Source organism: Chiloscyllium plagiosum, unplaced genomic scaffold, assembly GCF_037043375.1.
Source record: "Chiloscyllium plagiosum isolate Xiang-an unplaced genomic scaffold, Cpla_swu_hap1 HiC_scaffold_14, whole genome shotgun sequence".
NCBI classification, from domain to species: Eukaryota; Metazoa; Chordata; class Chondrichthyes; order Orectolobiformes; family Hemiscylliidae; genus Chiloscyllium; species Chiloscyllium plagiosum.
This window is the reverse complement of record NW_028270152.1, coordinates 27,406,229-27,421,539: the sequence shown is the minus strand read 5'-3', so window position 1 is coordinate 27,421,539 and position 15,311 is coordinate 27,406,229. Positions and strand designations below refer to the sequence as shown.

General features: G+C 39.8%; 1 protein-coding gene across 2 annotated transcripts in view; it reads right to left on the bottom strand.

Annotated features, from left to right (window-relative positions):
• Window positions 1-14,031: 14,031 nt before the first annotated feature.
• The window catches only part of LOC122558936 (POC1 centriolar protein homolog A-like), a 189,520-nt gene continuing 188,240 nt past the window's right edge, over window positions 14,032-15,311 (bottom strand). For both annotated transcript variants that reach the window (XM_087994244.1, XM_087994246.1), the window contains one exon: window positions 14,032-14,456. In XM_087994244.1, coding sequence (XP_087850370.1) covers window positions 14,376-14,456 — 81 coding nt within the window. In that variant the 3' untranslated portion in view covers window positions 14,032-14,375. The remainder of the gene's footprint in view (window positions 14,457-15,311) is intronic.

Here is a 15,311-nt window from a genome sequence, read left to right as displayed (position 1 = left end):
AATTTAAATTAAAATTACTATTGAATCTGATTCCATCCATCTTTCTGGCAGCAAATTGCAAATCATAACATGAGGGTGTATAGAAATGTCCTCTATTCACTGGGCAATTACTAAATGTGTTCTGAGTGGAACCTTAACTACTTCTTATGAAATCTCACAATTTTGAACATGTCTGCGTAACCCCTCCTTACTCTTCTCTGCTGTAAAGGACACAAACCTAGTGTTTCTGAATTTGCTGATAAATAATGCAGAATGCAGGAGCATGAGAATGGAGAAACCGGAAGTCAATGAATCTGATATTAGTATCTACTCTCCTGTTGATTGTTTCCGCAGTAGCCCCAGAAACCCCTTTAAGTCGACCATGAGAAGATTGATTTGTGGAGTGTATCATTCATGGCCAATCTGTTTCTTGTGTTATGGGCAGTATTGTTCTTTATGTAAGATGTAAGAAGTGAAAATACCTTCGAATGCCATGAGATGGAGTCCAACCTAGGTTTCACCAAGAACATCATGATACTGGAGATGACAAATGCATGAACCGAGCAATTACATGCCAGTTAAGGTTTTCAATGAAGGAATCTTAAAAATGTATGCTATGGAAGTAAAAGGCCCACATTCATTCTGAATATTAATTGTAAATATTTGATACATTTTAACACAATGAAAGATATTTTCAAGATGCAGACTTGCTTGCTGCAATGAATTCTTGTAAAACATTGTTCGCTCTTGAGAGTTTTGAAAAGATTTGTAGTTCAGGTTGAGGTTCTGGATGTAGGTTTGCTCACTGAGCTGGAAGGCTCATTTTCAGATGTTTCATCACCATATTAGGTAACATCTTCAGTGAGCCTCGGAATGAAGGACTGGTGGTGTAGCCCACTTTCTATTTATATGCTTGAGTTTCCTTGGGTTGGCGATGTCATTTCCTGTGGTGACATCATTTCCTATGGTGATGTCATTTCCTGTTCTTTTTCTCAGGGGGTGGTAAGTGAGATCCAAGTCAATGTGTTTGTTGATAGAGTTCCAGTTGGAATGCTGTGCTTCTCGGAATTCTCGCGTGTTTCTCTCTTTGGCTTGTCCAAGGATGGATGTGTTATCCCAGTCAAAATGGAGCCCTTCCTCGTCCGTATGTAAGGATACTAGAGAAAGTGGGTCGTGTCATTTTGTGGCTAGTTGATGTTCATGTATCCTGGTGGCTAGTTTTCTGCCTGTTTGTCCAATGTAGTGTTTGTTACAGTTCTTGCAAGGTATTTTCTGGATAACGTTAGTTTTGCTTGTTGTCTGTATAGCGTCTTTAAAACAACAGCTAATGAACTTGAGTGTGTTGGTGGGTTTGTGGGCAACCATGATGCCAAGGGTATCTACAGGGAAACAACACGTACAGACCAAATATTGAACTAGAGAAGCAATTATCCCAACAACCACAAACGAAGCTGCATGAGAACATTATTTCAACAAGCCACCACACACTGCAGCACAGAGGAACTATGCAGAGCAGAGGAAAATCGCCTATACAGTGTATTCAAAAAGAATGGGTACCCAATGAACACAGTCTGCCGATTTCTGAGCAACAAACCACGTCCTGAAACCCTAGCCACTCTATCCTACATCAAAGACATCTCAGAAATGACTGCCAGACTACTCAGACCCCTTGGCATCATGGTCAGCCACAAACCCACCAACACACTAAATCAGCAGCTAATGAACTTGAAAGACCCTACACAGACAACAAGCAACACTAATGTCATCTACAAAATACCGTGCAAGGACTGTAACAAACACTACATTGGACAAACAGGCAGAAAACTAGCCATCAGGATACATGAACATCAACTAGTCACAAAACGACATGACCAACTCTCACTAGTATCCTTACATACTGATGAGGAAGGACACCACTTTGATTGGGACAACACATCCATTCTAGGACAAGCCAACCAGAGATGCGCATGAGAATTCCGAGAAGCATGGCATTCCAACCGGAACTCTACCAACAAACACATTGACTTGGATCCCATTTACCACCTCCTGAGAAAAAGAACTGGAAATGATGTCACCACAGGAAATGACATCAGCAACCCAAGGACACTCAAACTATAAATAGAAAGTGGGCTACACCTCCAGTGCTTCATTCAGAGATTCACTGAACATGCTACCTAGTATGGTGACGAAACATCTGTAAACAAATCTTCCAGCTCAGCAAGCAAACCTACATCCAGGTTGTTAGTTCTAGTTATTTTGCATTATCTGCTAAAATCATCAAAATTTTAACAAATTTATTTGCATTTTCACTCGTATTGAACTCTCCTGACTTTTTACTTCCACTGGATCTGCATACATTTTTGTCTTGGGCCTTCTTTCTATGCTTTATTGGTCCCAAAATACCGTAGTGTTGTCTTTGAAATCTCTGTACCCTGCAGCATAACTGTACGATTAACTTAAAATTTACTTTAAAAAGAAACTTGTATATTTGGAGCTCTTTCTGGGGAAGATGGGACCTCTACAAACAGGATGCTCTTCACCTGCAGCAGGGGAATGGGAACCTGAATTGTAGTTCCACTGTACAGAAGGTTCAGGGGAGTAAAGTCAGGGATAAGTTTACAAGGTCGCAGGAGGGTACTGGCAATCAAGATGTTGGTTTGAAATGGGTTTGAAAGCTTCAATGCCAGGAGCATCCAGAATAAGGTGAACTTGCAGCATGGGTTGATACCTAGGATTTCGATGTTGTGGCCATTTCAAAGACATGGCTGGAGGGGGGGACAGGAATGGTTGTTGTAGATTCCCGGATTTAGATGTTTCAGCAAGAACAGAGAAGATGGTAAAAGAGGCCGGAGTGTGGCATTGTTAATCAAGGGTAGTATTACATCAGTTGAGATAACGTTTGAGGACTCATCCACTGAGGTAATTTGGGCTGAGGTGAGAAACAGGAAAGGTGAGGTCATCCTCTTGGGAGTTTTCTGTAGGTCTCCGAATTATTCCAGGGATGTAGAGGAAAGAATAGCAAAGATCATTCTCGATAGGAGCGAAAGTGACAGGGATAGTTGTTATGGGGGAACTTTAACCTCCCCAATATTGACTGGGAATACCATAGTTCAACTAGTTTAGATGGGTCAGTTTTTGTTCAATGTGTGCAGGAGGGTTTTCTGACACAGTATGTAGACAGGCCAACAAGTGGCGATGCCATATTGGATTTGGTATTGGTGAATGAACGTGGCCAGGTGTTAGATTCACCTAGCTGGAGGTAGGTGAACACTTTGGCAGTAGTGGCCAAATTCAGTTATGTTTACAATATCAATGGGCAGGAATAGGTATTTCCCGCAAGGAAAGATGTATAACTGGGGGAGAGACAATTATGATGCGTTTAGGCAACATTTAGGATGCATAAGATGGGGAAGGAAACTGCAGGGGATGTACACTCTTGAAATGTGGAGCTTATTCAGGGAACAGCTACTGCAGGTCCTTGATAAGTATATACCTATTAGGCAGGGAGGTAGTTCCCGAGAGAGGGAGCCATGGTTTACTAAAGAAGTTGAAGCCCTTGACAAGAGGAAGAGAAAGGATTATGTTAGGATGAGGCGTGAAGGCACAGTTATGGGGCTTGAGAGTTATAAGTTAGCCAGAAAAGATCTAAAGAGAGAGCTAAGACGACCCTGGAGGGGCATGAGAAGTTGTTGCGGATAGGATCAAGGTAAACCCTAAGCCTTCTATAGGTATATCAGGAATAAAAGAATGACTACAGTATGATTAGGGCCAATCAATGATAGTAGTTAAAAGTTGTGTGTAGAATCTGAGGACATAGGGGAAGCGTTTAATGGAAAAGGGTAATGTTAGTGAGAATATGGAGATTCAGGCTACAAGATTAGATGGGATTGAGGTTAACAAAGAGAAGGCTTTAGCAATTTTTGAAGATCTGAAAATAGATAAGACCCCAGGGCCAGATAGGATTTATCCTTGGATTCTCTGGTAAGCCAGGGAGGAAATTACAGAGCCTTTGGCTTTGATCTTTATGTTAATATTGTCAACAGGGGTAGTGCTAGAAGACTGGAGGATAGCAAATGTTGTTCCCTTGTTTAAGAAGGGGAGTCAGGACAACCCTGGTAATTATAGGCCAGTGAGCCTTACTTCAGTTGTGAGGAAGGTGTTGGAAAAGGTTATAAGAGATAGGATTTATAATCATCTGAAAAGGAATAACTTAATTACGGATAGTCAACATGGTTTTGTGAAAGGTAGGTCGTACCTCACAAACCTTATTGAGTTCTTTGAGAAGGTGACCAAACAGGTGGACCAAGTTAAGGCGGTTGATGTGGTGTACATGGACTTCAGTAAGGTGTTTGATAAGGTTCCACACGATAGGCTATTGCACAAAGTAAGGTGTTTTGGGATTGAAGGTGATTTTGCAGTTTGGATCAGACATTGACTAGCTGAAAGAAGACAGAGAGTGGTGGTTGATGGAAAACGTTCATCCTGGAGCTCGGTTACCAGTGGTGTGCCTCAAGGATCTGTTTTGGGATCACTGCTGTTTGTCATTTTTAGAAATGATCTGGAGGTGAGCGTAGAAGAATAGGTTAATAAATTTGCAGATGACACTAAGGAAAGCAGAGTTGTGGATAGTGCCGAACGATGTTGTGGGTTACAGAGGGACACAGATAAGTTGCAGAGCTGGGCTGAGAAGTGGCAAATGGAGTTTAATATGGAAAAGTGTGAGGTAGTTCACTTCGGAAGAAGTAACAGGAATGCAGAATACTGGGCTAATGGTAAAATTCTTGACAGTGTAGATGAACAGGTGCATAAATCCCTGAAAGTTGCCACCCAAGTTGATAGGGTTGTCAAGAAGGCACAAGGTGTGTTGGCGTTTATTGGTTGGGGGGGGATTAAGTTTCAGACCCACGAGGCATGCTTCAGCTGTACAAGACACTGGTAAGGCCGCACCTAGAGTATTGCATGCAATTATGGTCACCGCATTATAGGAAGGATGTGGAAGTTTTGATTAGATTAGATTACTTAGAGTGTGGAAACAGGCCCAACACGTCCACATTATTACCCTCCGAAGAGCAACCCACCCAGACCCATTCCCCTACATTTACCCCTTCACCTAACACGATAGGCAATTTAGCATAGCCAATTCACCTTACCTGCACATTCTTGGACTGTGGGAGGAAACCGCAGCACCCGGAGGAAACTCACGCAGACACAGGGAGAATGTGCAAACTCCACACAGACAGTTGCCTGACTGGAATTGAACCCAGGTCTCTGGTGTTGTGAGGCAGCAGTGCTAACCACTGTGCCACCGTACCGCCACCAAGAAGGCACAAGGTGTGTTGCTGTTTATTGTTTGGGGGTGGGGGGGGGAGATTGAGATTGGAAAGGGTTCAGAGGAGATTTATGAGGATGTTGCCTCGTATGGAAGGAAGGCCTTACGAGGAAAGGCGGAGGGAACTGAGGCTGTTTTCGTTGGAGAGAAGAAGGTTGAGAGGTGACTTAATCCGATAATCAGAAGGTTAGATAGGGTGGACAGTGAGAGGAATTTTTCCTCGGATGGTGAAGGCTAACACAAGGGAACATAGCTTTAAACTGAGGGATGATAGATTTAGGCCAGATATTAAGGGTAGTTTCTTCACTCAGTCTGTAGTAGGGGAGTGGAACAGCCTGCCCACAACAGTAGTAGCCTTGTCAACTTTAAGGGCATTTAAATGGGCATTGGACATATATATGAATAATAATGGAATGATGTAGGTTAGATCAAATTAATTTCGCAGGTCGGCGCAACATTGAGGGCCGAAGGACTTGTACTGCACAGTAACGTTCTATGTTAAACATTTGAGGTCCCCTAGGTGCTTAGCTGTTGAAATACTGTTAAATAGTGTAATAACCCACCATTTTCCACTCCAAAATGGACAAAGATCCAGATCTTCAAAACACCTAAAACATATTAAATAGGCTGACAATAGAATCCTCACTGGGTTAGCAGTAATGCAGCTCAACAGACAGGAGTTCTGTACATCACATTTCTGTAAGCAATTACATTAGAGAAAAATCAGGTTTTGTGAGAAGACAATTTACTGTTGTACTACATACAGCTTAAGTAATAATAATCTATTAAGTCCTGCAACTAAAATTCTATTGTTCTAATTTATCTTTTATCTGAAAAGAATGGGGAATCAATGTGAAAGTAGTCCTAAAAAAACTGTAGATCAATAATAATCCATTACAGATGGCTTTTTAAAGAACTATTCATATCAAAACCATTTAGCACATTCAAAGGTAGGCCAGGTACAGAGTCATTATATTTTACTGGAGCTATTTTCTTAATCTTAAAGTGCCTTTTACATTTACTGGCTAATCTGGATTTCTTGCTTTTGTTATGAAGGTAAAATTCAGTTTGGTGACAAAGAAGCAGATTTTCTTGGTGGGGATCTAGAGCTGGGAAGGACATGGAGAAGAGGTGTGGTGAAATCAGCCAGAGTTCTCAGTCCATGTGACTATTCAACAATACTGTCAGAAAGTATACTTGTCGAGAGCTTGTTGAGAACAGTTTAAGGCTCATTTCCAGAGTCTTGAACAGAAAGAATTTTGCAAAACTCCTGTGGTTATGGTATTTTTGTACTTATACTTTTATTAAGACTAGTCACAAAAGATTATTGGGAGAAGGCACAAAGTTCTGCTACTAAAGTTTCACAGTTAATTGTCTTCAACCCACGTTAGAACCCATGAGATCACCTCTGTCATTTAAAAAAGCCAAATTATTCGTTGTTATTTGAGCAAAGGCTTGCTGGAAATTTTAAGCTTGGGATAATGTGGTCGTATTTCTCACATCACATCATTAATAACAGCAAATGCTCTTTCTTACAACTACTATTACAAGTTTATAATTCAAGAGGAAACTGTTATATGTCATCCTCTTTTCCAAACCCAAACATTCACACTATTTGTTGGTTTCTGCCGAAGGAGCAAGCGTAGAAGTATGTTTACGTCTAAAGATGCAGGAAGTCATGGAAGGAAACAGAGTATGGTCTGAAAGACAGCAAATGTAATATGTTTATAGTGCACAAACTTCTGAAAACTATCCAAATTACTCATTATTTCTTTTTTGACACAGATTATTAATAGAGGAATGAAATGTACAGACATACCATCCAGTAATCACTTTTTTCTTTTCACTTGTTACAATGTATTTTGCTAATCAAGATGATTTTAACTGTGGGAGTTGAATCTCTTGTATGAAAATTGGAACAATACTGTCTGATTTCATCACAGCTGTGCTCTTGAGCATAAAAGCAATTGTATATCAGGACAATTACAGCTTTATATACCCTGTTAACTTGCAGTTACTTGAAACTGACAGCTCTTGTATCTGAATCATCAAATAGAGGACCAACAAAAATGACAAAATAACAAAAAAATTACTGAGGCATTTGTTGCAATCTTTGGAATCAAAAAGCAGAAGAATTCAGTTTTGTAAACATTTACATAATATTGAATTTTAACCCTGAATCTGACTGACCTAAGAATTTAAATGATTGATATACAGTCCATCACCTGAATTAAGTGATAGTTCATACGATATTAGCACTGTTTACAGCAGCAGTACACATTTGCTTGACAATCCACCAAAGCAAATATTTTGCAATTTTTTCAGCCATCACACAATTTGCCATAAAGAGTTAAATTGTAAGGCATGTGGTTTTTATGTGTTGAGTAAAATGCTACATGTGCACACCAAAATATTAATTTATCATTTAATGTGGAATTCTGTAAACAAAGAACAGTGATGAGAAAATAAACCATAACTAGCATGGCTTTTCAGACTTGCATCCAAATTTCACTTTCACTAAATTTGATTCACCAGGTATTTCCTGAAAGCATTTTCTTCAGATTCTCTTCTCCACTGCATACAGTGGAGGACTGAAAATGCTCTTAGGTGCAATTTACTCCTAAAAGTACCAATAAATCATGCAGTGCCTTTACTGTCTGGTCTAACATAGCAATTCCACAGCAAAATTGAATTTACATTCAGTGCCTTGTTTCATAAACTTATGAAATGCTTCATTTTGCTGATTTGTAACAATTACTTAGTATGGTACATTAGACACTGATCAGCAGTTGCACAGTTTTTGATTTTGACTTTTCACTGTCATGGATTGCTTTTCAATATAATAGTGATACTTTGCAAAATATTTACAAAATGTAACAAGAAATATTAGCTTTTGTTGGCATCATCACTAGATGATAAACAAATTGACACACCGGATTGCATTTTTTCTACAAACATTTTACAACAATTCGGTAACACTATGTGGTTGTAAAGACTCCCAGCCTGATTTTAAAATAAAATAATCAATGATATTTGTAAGATGAAATCACTGATTGATATTGTAACAAGAGATCAAGCTTTACTTTTTTTATCCTAAGATTCATGGTCCACAATTATTGTCTTTACTAAGTGATCCTCATTGGATATTATCTATATGGTAGCCAATCCCCTGTATAGAAATGTCCAAGATTTAATTCAGTGGATGTGTGAAGTAGATTGTAACACATTGGATATACAGTGAAGAGTTTTCATATCAAGTGAAGTTTTATTCCTCCACTTTTATATCTTCTAATGCTACATGAATAGGGTCACTAGCTTCCAGACTACACAAGTTAAAATTAATTCTAATATCATGTCTTGTGTCTCTTTTTTATAAAGCAGATTTGGTGGTATAAAAGTAGATGATACTGCATAATTAAAATAAAAAATCAGTAGCTTTATTATTTGATGTTTCTCTGCATGTCCTTTTATATCCTGACCATTTTTGAAAACACAGCTCGATGGTCGGCAAAATATACCAAGTCAGAGGTAGGTGTAGCAGTGAGGAGATATAATTTTAGAACCTTAAAATTGATGTTTGATGGAAATTTCCTGGACTTCATTTTGTAAATGCATTAATGCAGCACTTTTTTTTGAAAATACATAAATGACTGCAGCATTTGAACCTCCTTTGTAGAGGTTCTTACAGTACATTTTTACCATTGCAATTTAAATCTTTCCCAAGGAGTTATATATGTTGTGTCTGTGGTTTGCAGTAAATTTCAAATAAAAATTGTTTTCCTTCTTCTGATTAATTATCAAATTTCTCATAGATGAGCAGTGTAGGAGAAAAAGTTTCACACATGAAATATACATTTAACATCTTGGAATTCAGCCAAGATATATTACGCCAACAAAACTAGAACACATACAGGCACCCCAACATCATGTGGTGATAGAAATAGGATAAAGTCCCAGCATATGTTTACAGAATTACTTGTAGTATTTAGAAGTTTAGATCACCTATCCTTTTATCTCTTTCTTTCTTTCTTAAGATCCTAAATACTACCAACTGGACTAACAATTTGCTAATACTTCTTTCAATTTAGTATTCAGTATTTACCACAACTGATGCAGTCTCCTTTTCACTGGGATCCCTTTTGAGAAGCACCTCCATTCGACTTGCAAGCATGATGCCAAGCTTCCAATCACCTGTCATTTTAATTTTCGCACCATTCCCACTTTGAACTTCTATACTTTCCAACAAACCTTAAAGTAAACTTGGGGAACTGCACTTCATTTTTTAATTAGGCACTTAATAGTCTTTTGGACTCAACATTAGATTTTAGATGATAAGCTCTTCCCCTCCATTTTACCTTGAGGCTTTCTTTTGGAAGACAGCGGTTTGCAATGGTTAATTTCTATTAATAGCTCCTCAAAGCACATAACAAAACAAAGCATTGCAGATGTTAGAAATCAGAAACAAAAACAGAAGTTTCTGAAAAGCTCAGCAGGCCTGACAGCAATTATGGAGAGAAAGCACAGTTAATGTTTCAGGTCCAGTGACCCTTCTTCAGAACACATGTGAACTCAGCTTTCTTTCCATAAATGCTGCTAGACTTGCTGAGTTTTTCCAGCTGTTTATATTGTTGTTCCTCAAGGCACATCTTTTGTTTATTTATCCCTTTATCACCTCATTTTGCCTTACAAGCCCATTAATGTTTTTTCATTTAATTTTCCTTCTATCCTATCATAGCCCATTTTCTTGTGCCTTCCCTCTCTATATTTGTGCCTTTGTATTTGCTTTAAAACCCTCACACTCAACCTATTGCAGTTCTGGAAAATGGTGATTGATCTGAAACACCAGGCTAGATTTTCCTGCAAGCCGTGCCACTCAGGCAGTTGAGGTACTGTGAGGATGCCTCAACATGGAGTTGCCCTTGGAGACATTCACAAAAATTAGATGATTTTGTTAAGTGTGTACAAGAAAATGTTCTGATTCAGTATGTGGATGTACCTACTGCAAAACTTGGCCTACTCTTGGGAAATAAGGCAGGGCAAGTGACTGAGAATTCAGCGATCATAATTCTATTAGTTTTAAAATAGTGATGGAAAAGGATTAAATGGATCTATAGGTTGAAGTTCTAAATTGGAGGAAAGCTAACTTTGACAGTATTAGGCAGGAACTTTCAAAAGCTTGATTGGGAGCAGATGTTCACAGGTAAAGGGACGATTGGAAAATGGGAAGCCTTCAGAAATGAGATAACGGAAGTCTCGAGACAGTATATTCCTGTTAGGGTGAAAGGAAAGGTTGGTAGGTGTAGTGAAAGCTGGATGACGAGAAAATTTGAGGTTTTGGTTAAGAAAAAGAAGGAAGCATATGTCAGGTATAGACAGGATGGATATTTAGAAGAGTATAAAGGCAGCAGGATTAGACTTAAGAGGGAAATTAGGAGGGCAAAAAGGGGACATGAGATAGCTTTGGCAGCGGCATGGTGGCACAGTGGTTAGCACTGCTGCCTCACAGCGCCAGAGACCCGGGTTCAATTCCCGCCTCGGGCGACTGTCTGTATGGAGTTTGCACGTTCTCCCCGTGTCTGCGTGGGTTTCCTCTGGATGCTCCGGTTTCCTCCCACAATCCAAAGATGTGCAGGTAAGGTGAATTGGCCATGCTAAATTGCCTGTAGTGTTAGGTAAGGGGTAAATGTAGGGGTATGGGTGGGTTGCGCTTCGGAGGGTCGGTGTGGACTTGTTGGGCCGAAGGGCCTGTTTCCACACTGTAATCTAATCTAAAAAAAAATAGGGTTATGGAAAATCCAAAGGGATTTTATAAATACATTAGGGACAAAAGGGTGACTAGGGAGAGAATAGGACCAGTCAAAGATCAGGCAAGGCGGCCTTTGTGTGGAACCACAGGAGATGGGGGAAGATACTAAACGAGTATTTTACAACAGTATTTTGCATCAGTGTTAATACTGGAGCAAGACATGGAAGATATAGAATGTGATGAAATAGATGGTAACATCTTGAAAAATGTCCATATTACACATGGTACTGGATGTCTTGAAATGCATAAAAATGGATAAATCCCCAGGACCTGATCAGGAGTACACAAAAACTGTGTGAGAAGCTCGGGAAGTGATTGTTGGACCCGTTGCTGAGATATTTGCATCATCGATAGTCACAGGTGAGGTACCCTAGAACTCTGTGGGGAGCTAGGGAAGTGATTGTTGGGCCTCTTGCTGAGATATTTGTATCATCAATAGTCACAAGTGAGCTGCCAGAAGACTGATGGTTGGCTAATGTGCCACAATTTCAGAAAGGTGGTAAGGACAAGCCAGGGAACTATAGACTGGTGAGCCTGAGATCGGCAGTGGGCAAGTTGTTGGTGGGAATACTGAGGGACAGGATTTACATGTATTTGGAAAGGCAAGGACTAATTAGGGATAGTCAACATGGCTTTGTGCATAGGAAATCATGTCTCACGAACCCGATTTGAGTTTTCTGAAGAAGTAACAAAAAGGAATGATGAGTGGTAGACGTGATCTATATGGACTTCAGTAAGGCGTTCGACAAGGTTCCTCATGGGAAACTGGTGAGCAAGGTTAGGTCTCATGGAATCTAGGGAGAACTAGCCATTTGGATACAGAACTGGCTCAAAAGGTAGAAGAGAGAGGGTGATGGTGGAGGGTTGCATTTCAGACTGAAGGCTTGTGACCAGTGGAGTGCCACAAGAATCAGTGCTGGGTCCACTGTTTTTAGTTATTAATATAAATGATTTAGAGGTGACCATAAGAGGTACAGTTAGTAAGTTTGCAGATGACACTAAAATTGGATGTGTAGTGGACAGCGAAGGAGGTTACATCAGAGTACAATTGGATCTTGATCAGATGGGCCAATGGGCTGCAGAGTGGCAGATGGAGTATAATTTAGATAAATATGAAGTGCTGAGTTTGGAAAAATCAGAGCAGGACTTATACACTTAATGGTAAGGTCCTGGGGACTGTTGCTGAACAAAGAGAGCTTGCAGTGCAGGTTCATAGTCCCTTGAAAGTGGAGTCGCAGGTCGATAGGATATTGAAGAAGGCGTTTGGTATGCTTTGCTTTATTGGTCAGAGCATTGAGTACAGGAGTTAGGAGGTCATGTTGCGGCTGTACAGGACATTGGTTAGGCCACTGTTGGAATATTGCATGCAATTCTGGTCTCCTTCCTATTGGAAGGATGTTATGAAATGTGAAAGGGTTCGGAAAAGATTTACTAGAATGTTGCCAGGGTTGAAGGATTTGAGCTATAGGGAGAGGCTGAATAGGCTAGGGCTGTTTTCCCTGGAGCGTCGGAGGCTGAGGGGTGACCTTATAGAGGTTTATAATATCATGAAGGGCATTGGATAGTTCTTTTCCCTGGAATGGGGGAGTCCAGAACTAGAGGGCACAGGTTTAGGGTGAGGGCAAAGATATGAAAAGGGACCTAAGGGCTAACTTTTTCACACAAAAGGTGGTGCATGTATGGAATGAACTGCCAGAGGAGGAGGTGGAGGCTGGTACTATTACAGCATTTTAAAGCATCATCTGGATTGGTACATGAATAACAAGGGTTTAGAGGGACATGGGCCAAATCCTGGCAAATGGCTCTAGATTAAGTTGGGATATCTGGTCAGCATGGACGAGTTTGACTGAAGGGTCCGTTTCCATGCTGTACATCTCTATGACTCTATAAATTAGCAAGGGCTGAGGCACTGAGAAATCCCTCCAAAAGAAATATTTGGACTGCCAGGTAGGCCCTTTCTAGTTAGTGGTCCTGTTTTTGGGGAATGAAACCTCTGCTTCTGATGGCCAAATAGCCTGATGCCAGGAGGCTGCCTCCATTTGGTTGGTGATGGTAGAGTGGTGCTCTGACAACAAAAACAAGTGCTGGAAAACGTGCAGAAATCTTCCCGAATTAGGACCTTAACCACCTTAAATGGCCATCTGCTGTGATATAATGGACAGCCAAACCATTCCTAACCTGTTCCAAGGAAAATGGTTAGTGGCTACAAGAATGCTTTGAGCGGCATCCTGAGTATTTTCCTGGTCTCTCCACCTGTAATGCAAACAGGAAAATAATCTAGTCCATTAACTTACTCCACAGATGCTGCCACACCTGAGTAATTCCAGCATTTTGTTTTTATACAGAAGTTATATCTGCTTTTCTTTCTGCTTATAAATCCCCAGTAGCATTCATTGATCCTAGTGTATACAAGCTAACAGAAAAATATCCTAACGCATTGGGATATTATTATTGGAAGCTCTTGGAATCAGGATTTCACCTTTAAATGAGGAAACACCGAAGGCAATCCATTAGCTGCCTGGTTCCCATAGATTCCAGCTGAAAATGTGTTGCTGGAAAAGCGCAGCAGGACAGGCAGCATCCAAGGAGCAGGAGAATCGACGTTTCGGGCATGAGCCCTTCTTCAGGAAACGTCGGGCTCATGCCCGAAACGTCGATTCTCCTGCTCCTTGGATGCTGCCTGACCTGCTGCGCTTTTCCAGCAACGCATTTTCAGCTCTGATCTCCAGCATCTGCAGTCCTCACTTTCTCCTGCCATAGATTCCAGTTGGGGAATGCTCAAAATGACTGATGCTGATGCATTGCCTGGCTTTCTGGTCAGTAGTTAGGACCATTGCTCCCCCTACAAAGTTCAGCCCTTTATTTTCAACCATTGTAAACAATTAAACCACATCTGATGCAATTGACACATTTTAGTTACAAACTTCAATATCATAATTTTATTTCAATGTATAAAATATTAATACATATGGGTCTATTTCTGTATGAAATAAAACAATTTATTGCATTGGAGATACTCTCTCACAGAGGGCATGAGTACATAAAAAGTACAAAAACAATAGCATACACATCACTGCTGAAACAGTCAGGGCAGATATACTCAAGCAACATTAACGCAAGGAGGACCAACTAGTTAACAATGCTTTGATTTGTGACTTGTGTGAATTAATGCCTATTAAGCATATCTGTCAAAAAAGATGATTAATCTTTCAATTCCACTGGTGTTTCACTCCTGTTTTCAAACATTAGATCTTACTGTAATCATGACGTCTGTTGCTTGTCAAGATATTCCCGCAGCTTGTCTTCTGTTAATGTAAGTCGCTGTTCAAGAATCGTCACTGTCTGAAGAGTAAAATTAAAAAGTGCTGTTCATTGGAAATAAAGGGGAGTGCAACCTTTTTCACGTGACAGCATTAGGGCTTGTGATACTGGTTTTGTCATACATAAGCAGTGAGTTGAACAGCCCCAGACAAAAATGAAACAAAAGAACTTCCAGGACAAGAGAAATCACAAATAAAATTATACATGAATCTTATGGCCTCAGATAAGCATATCATCTTTCTTGTCACAATATGATTGATGTTGCATCAGTAACAGAATTTGTATGTTTAGCTTTTGTTCATACCATCCATACACAAGAAAGAAAGATGAAAAACTTCTCTGTACGTCCCACTTTCTTTTTGCTGTCGCCTCCAATATAACCATTGGCTAGGCTGACAATAGTTTTGCTGCTCTTTTACTGCTTGCAATTCAGATACACAACTCTAAACTTTAAAATCTGACATCTGTTATAGTGAGGTTCTACTAAATGGATCACAGTAAAGCAGTTTCCTTGATATTCCCTTGGGGTTGGGGCCCATATAGGACAAAAACATTCAGATCACAGTATATAACAGGCTTCAATTACCTCAAAACAATGTTGTAACCACGATTTCACACCACTAACTACAATAATATTCCAAGGATCAATTAATTTGCAAAAAACAAAGTCTTTGGAATTTTCATATTACAAATGTCATAAAATAAATGCTTCCATTGTTTAACTGATACATAATTAATTTAAATGATTAATTGAAGAAAAGTATAACGTTGGACCATTAATATCTAAACTAAAAGTGGTTCCACCTGAATCATACATCACAATGGTTTAAAATCCCTGCTTGGAAAAAGCAGGAACTTAAAGCAGAAGGAGACAAG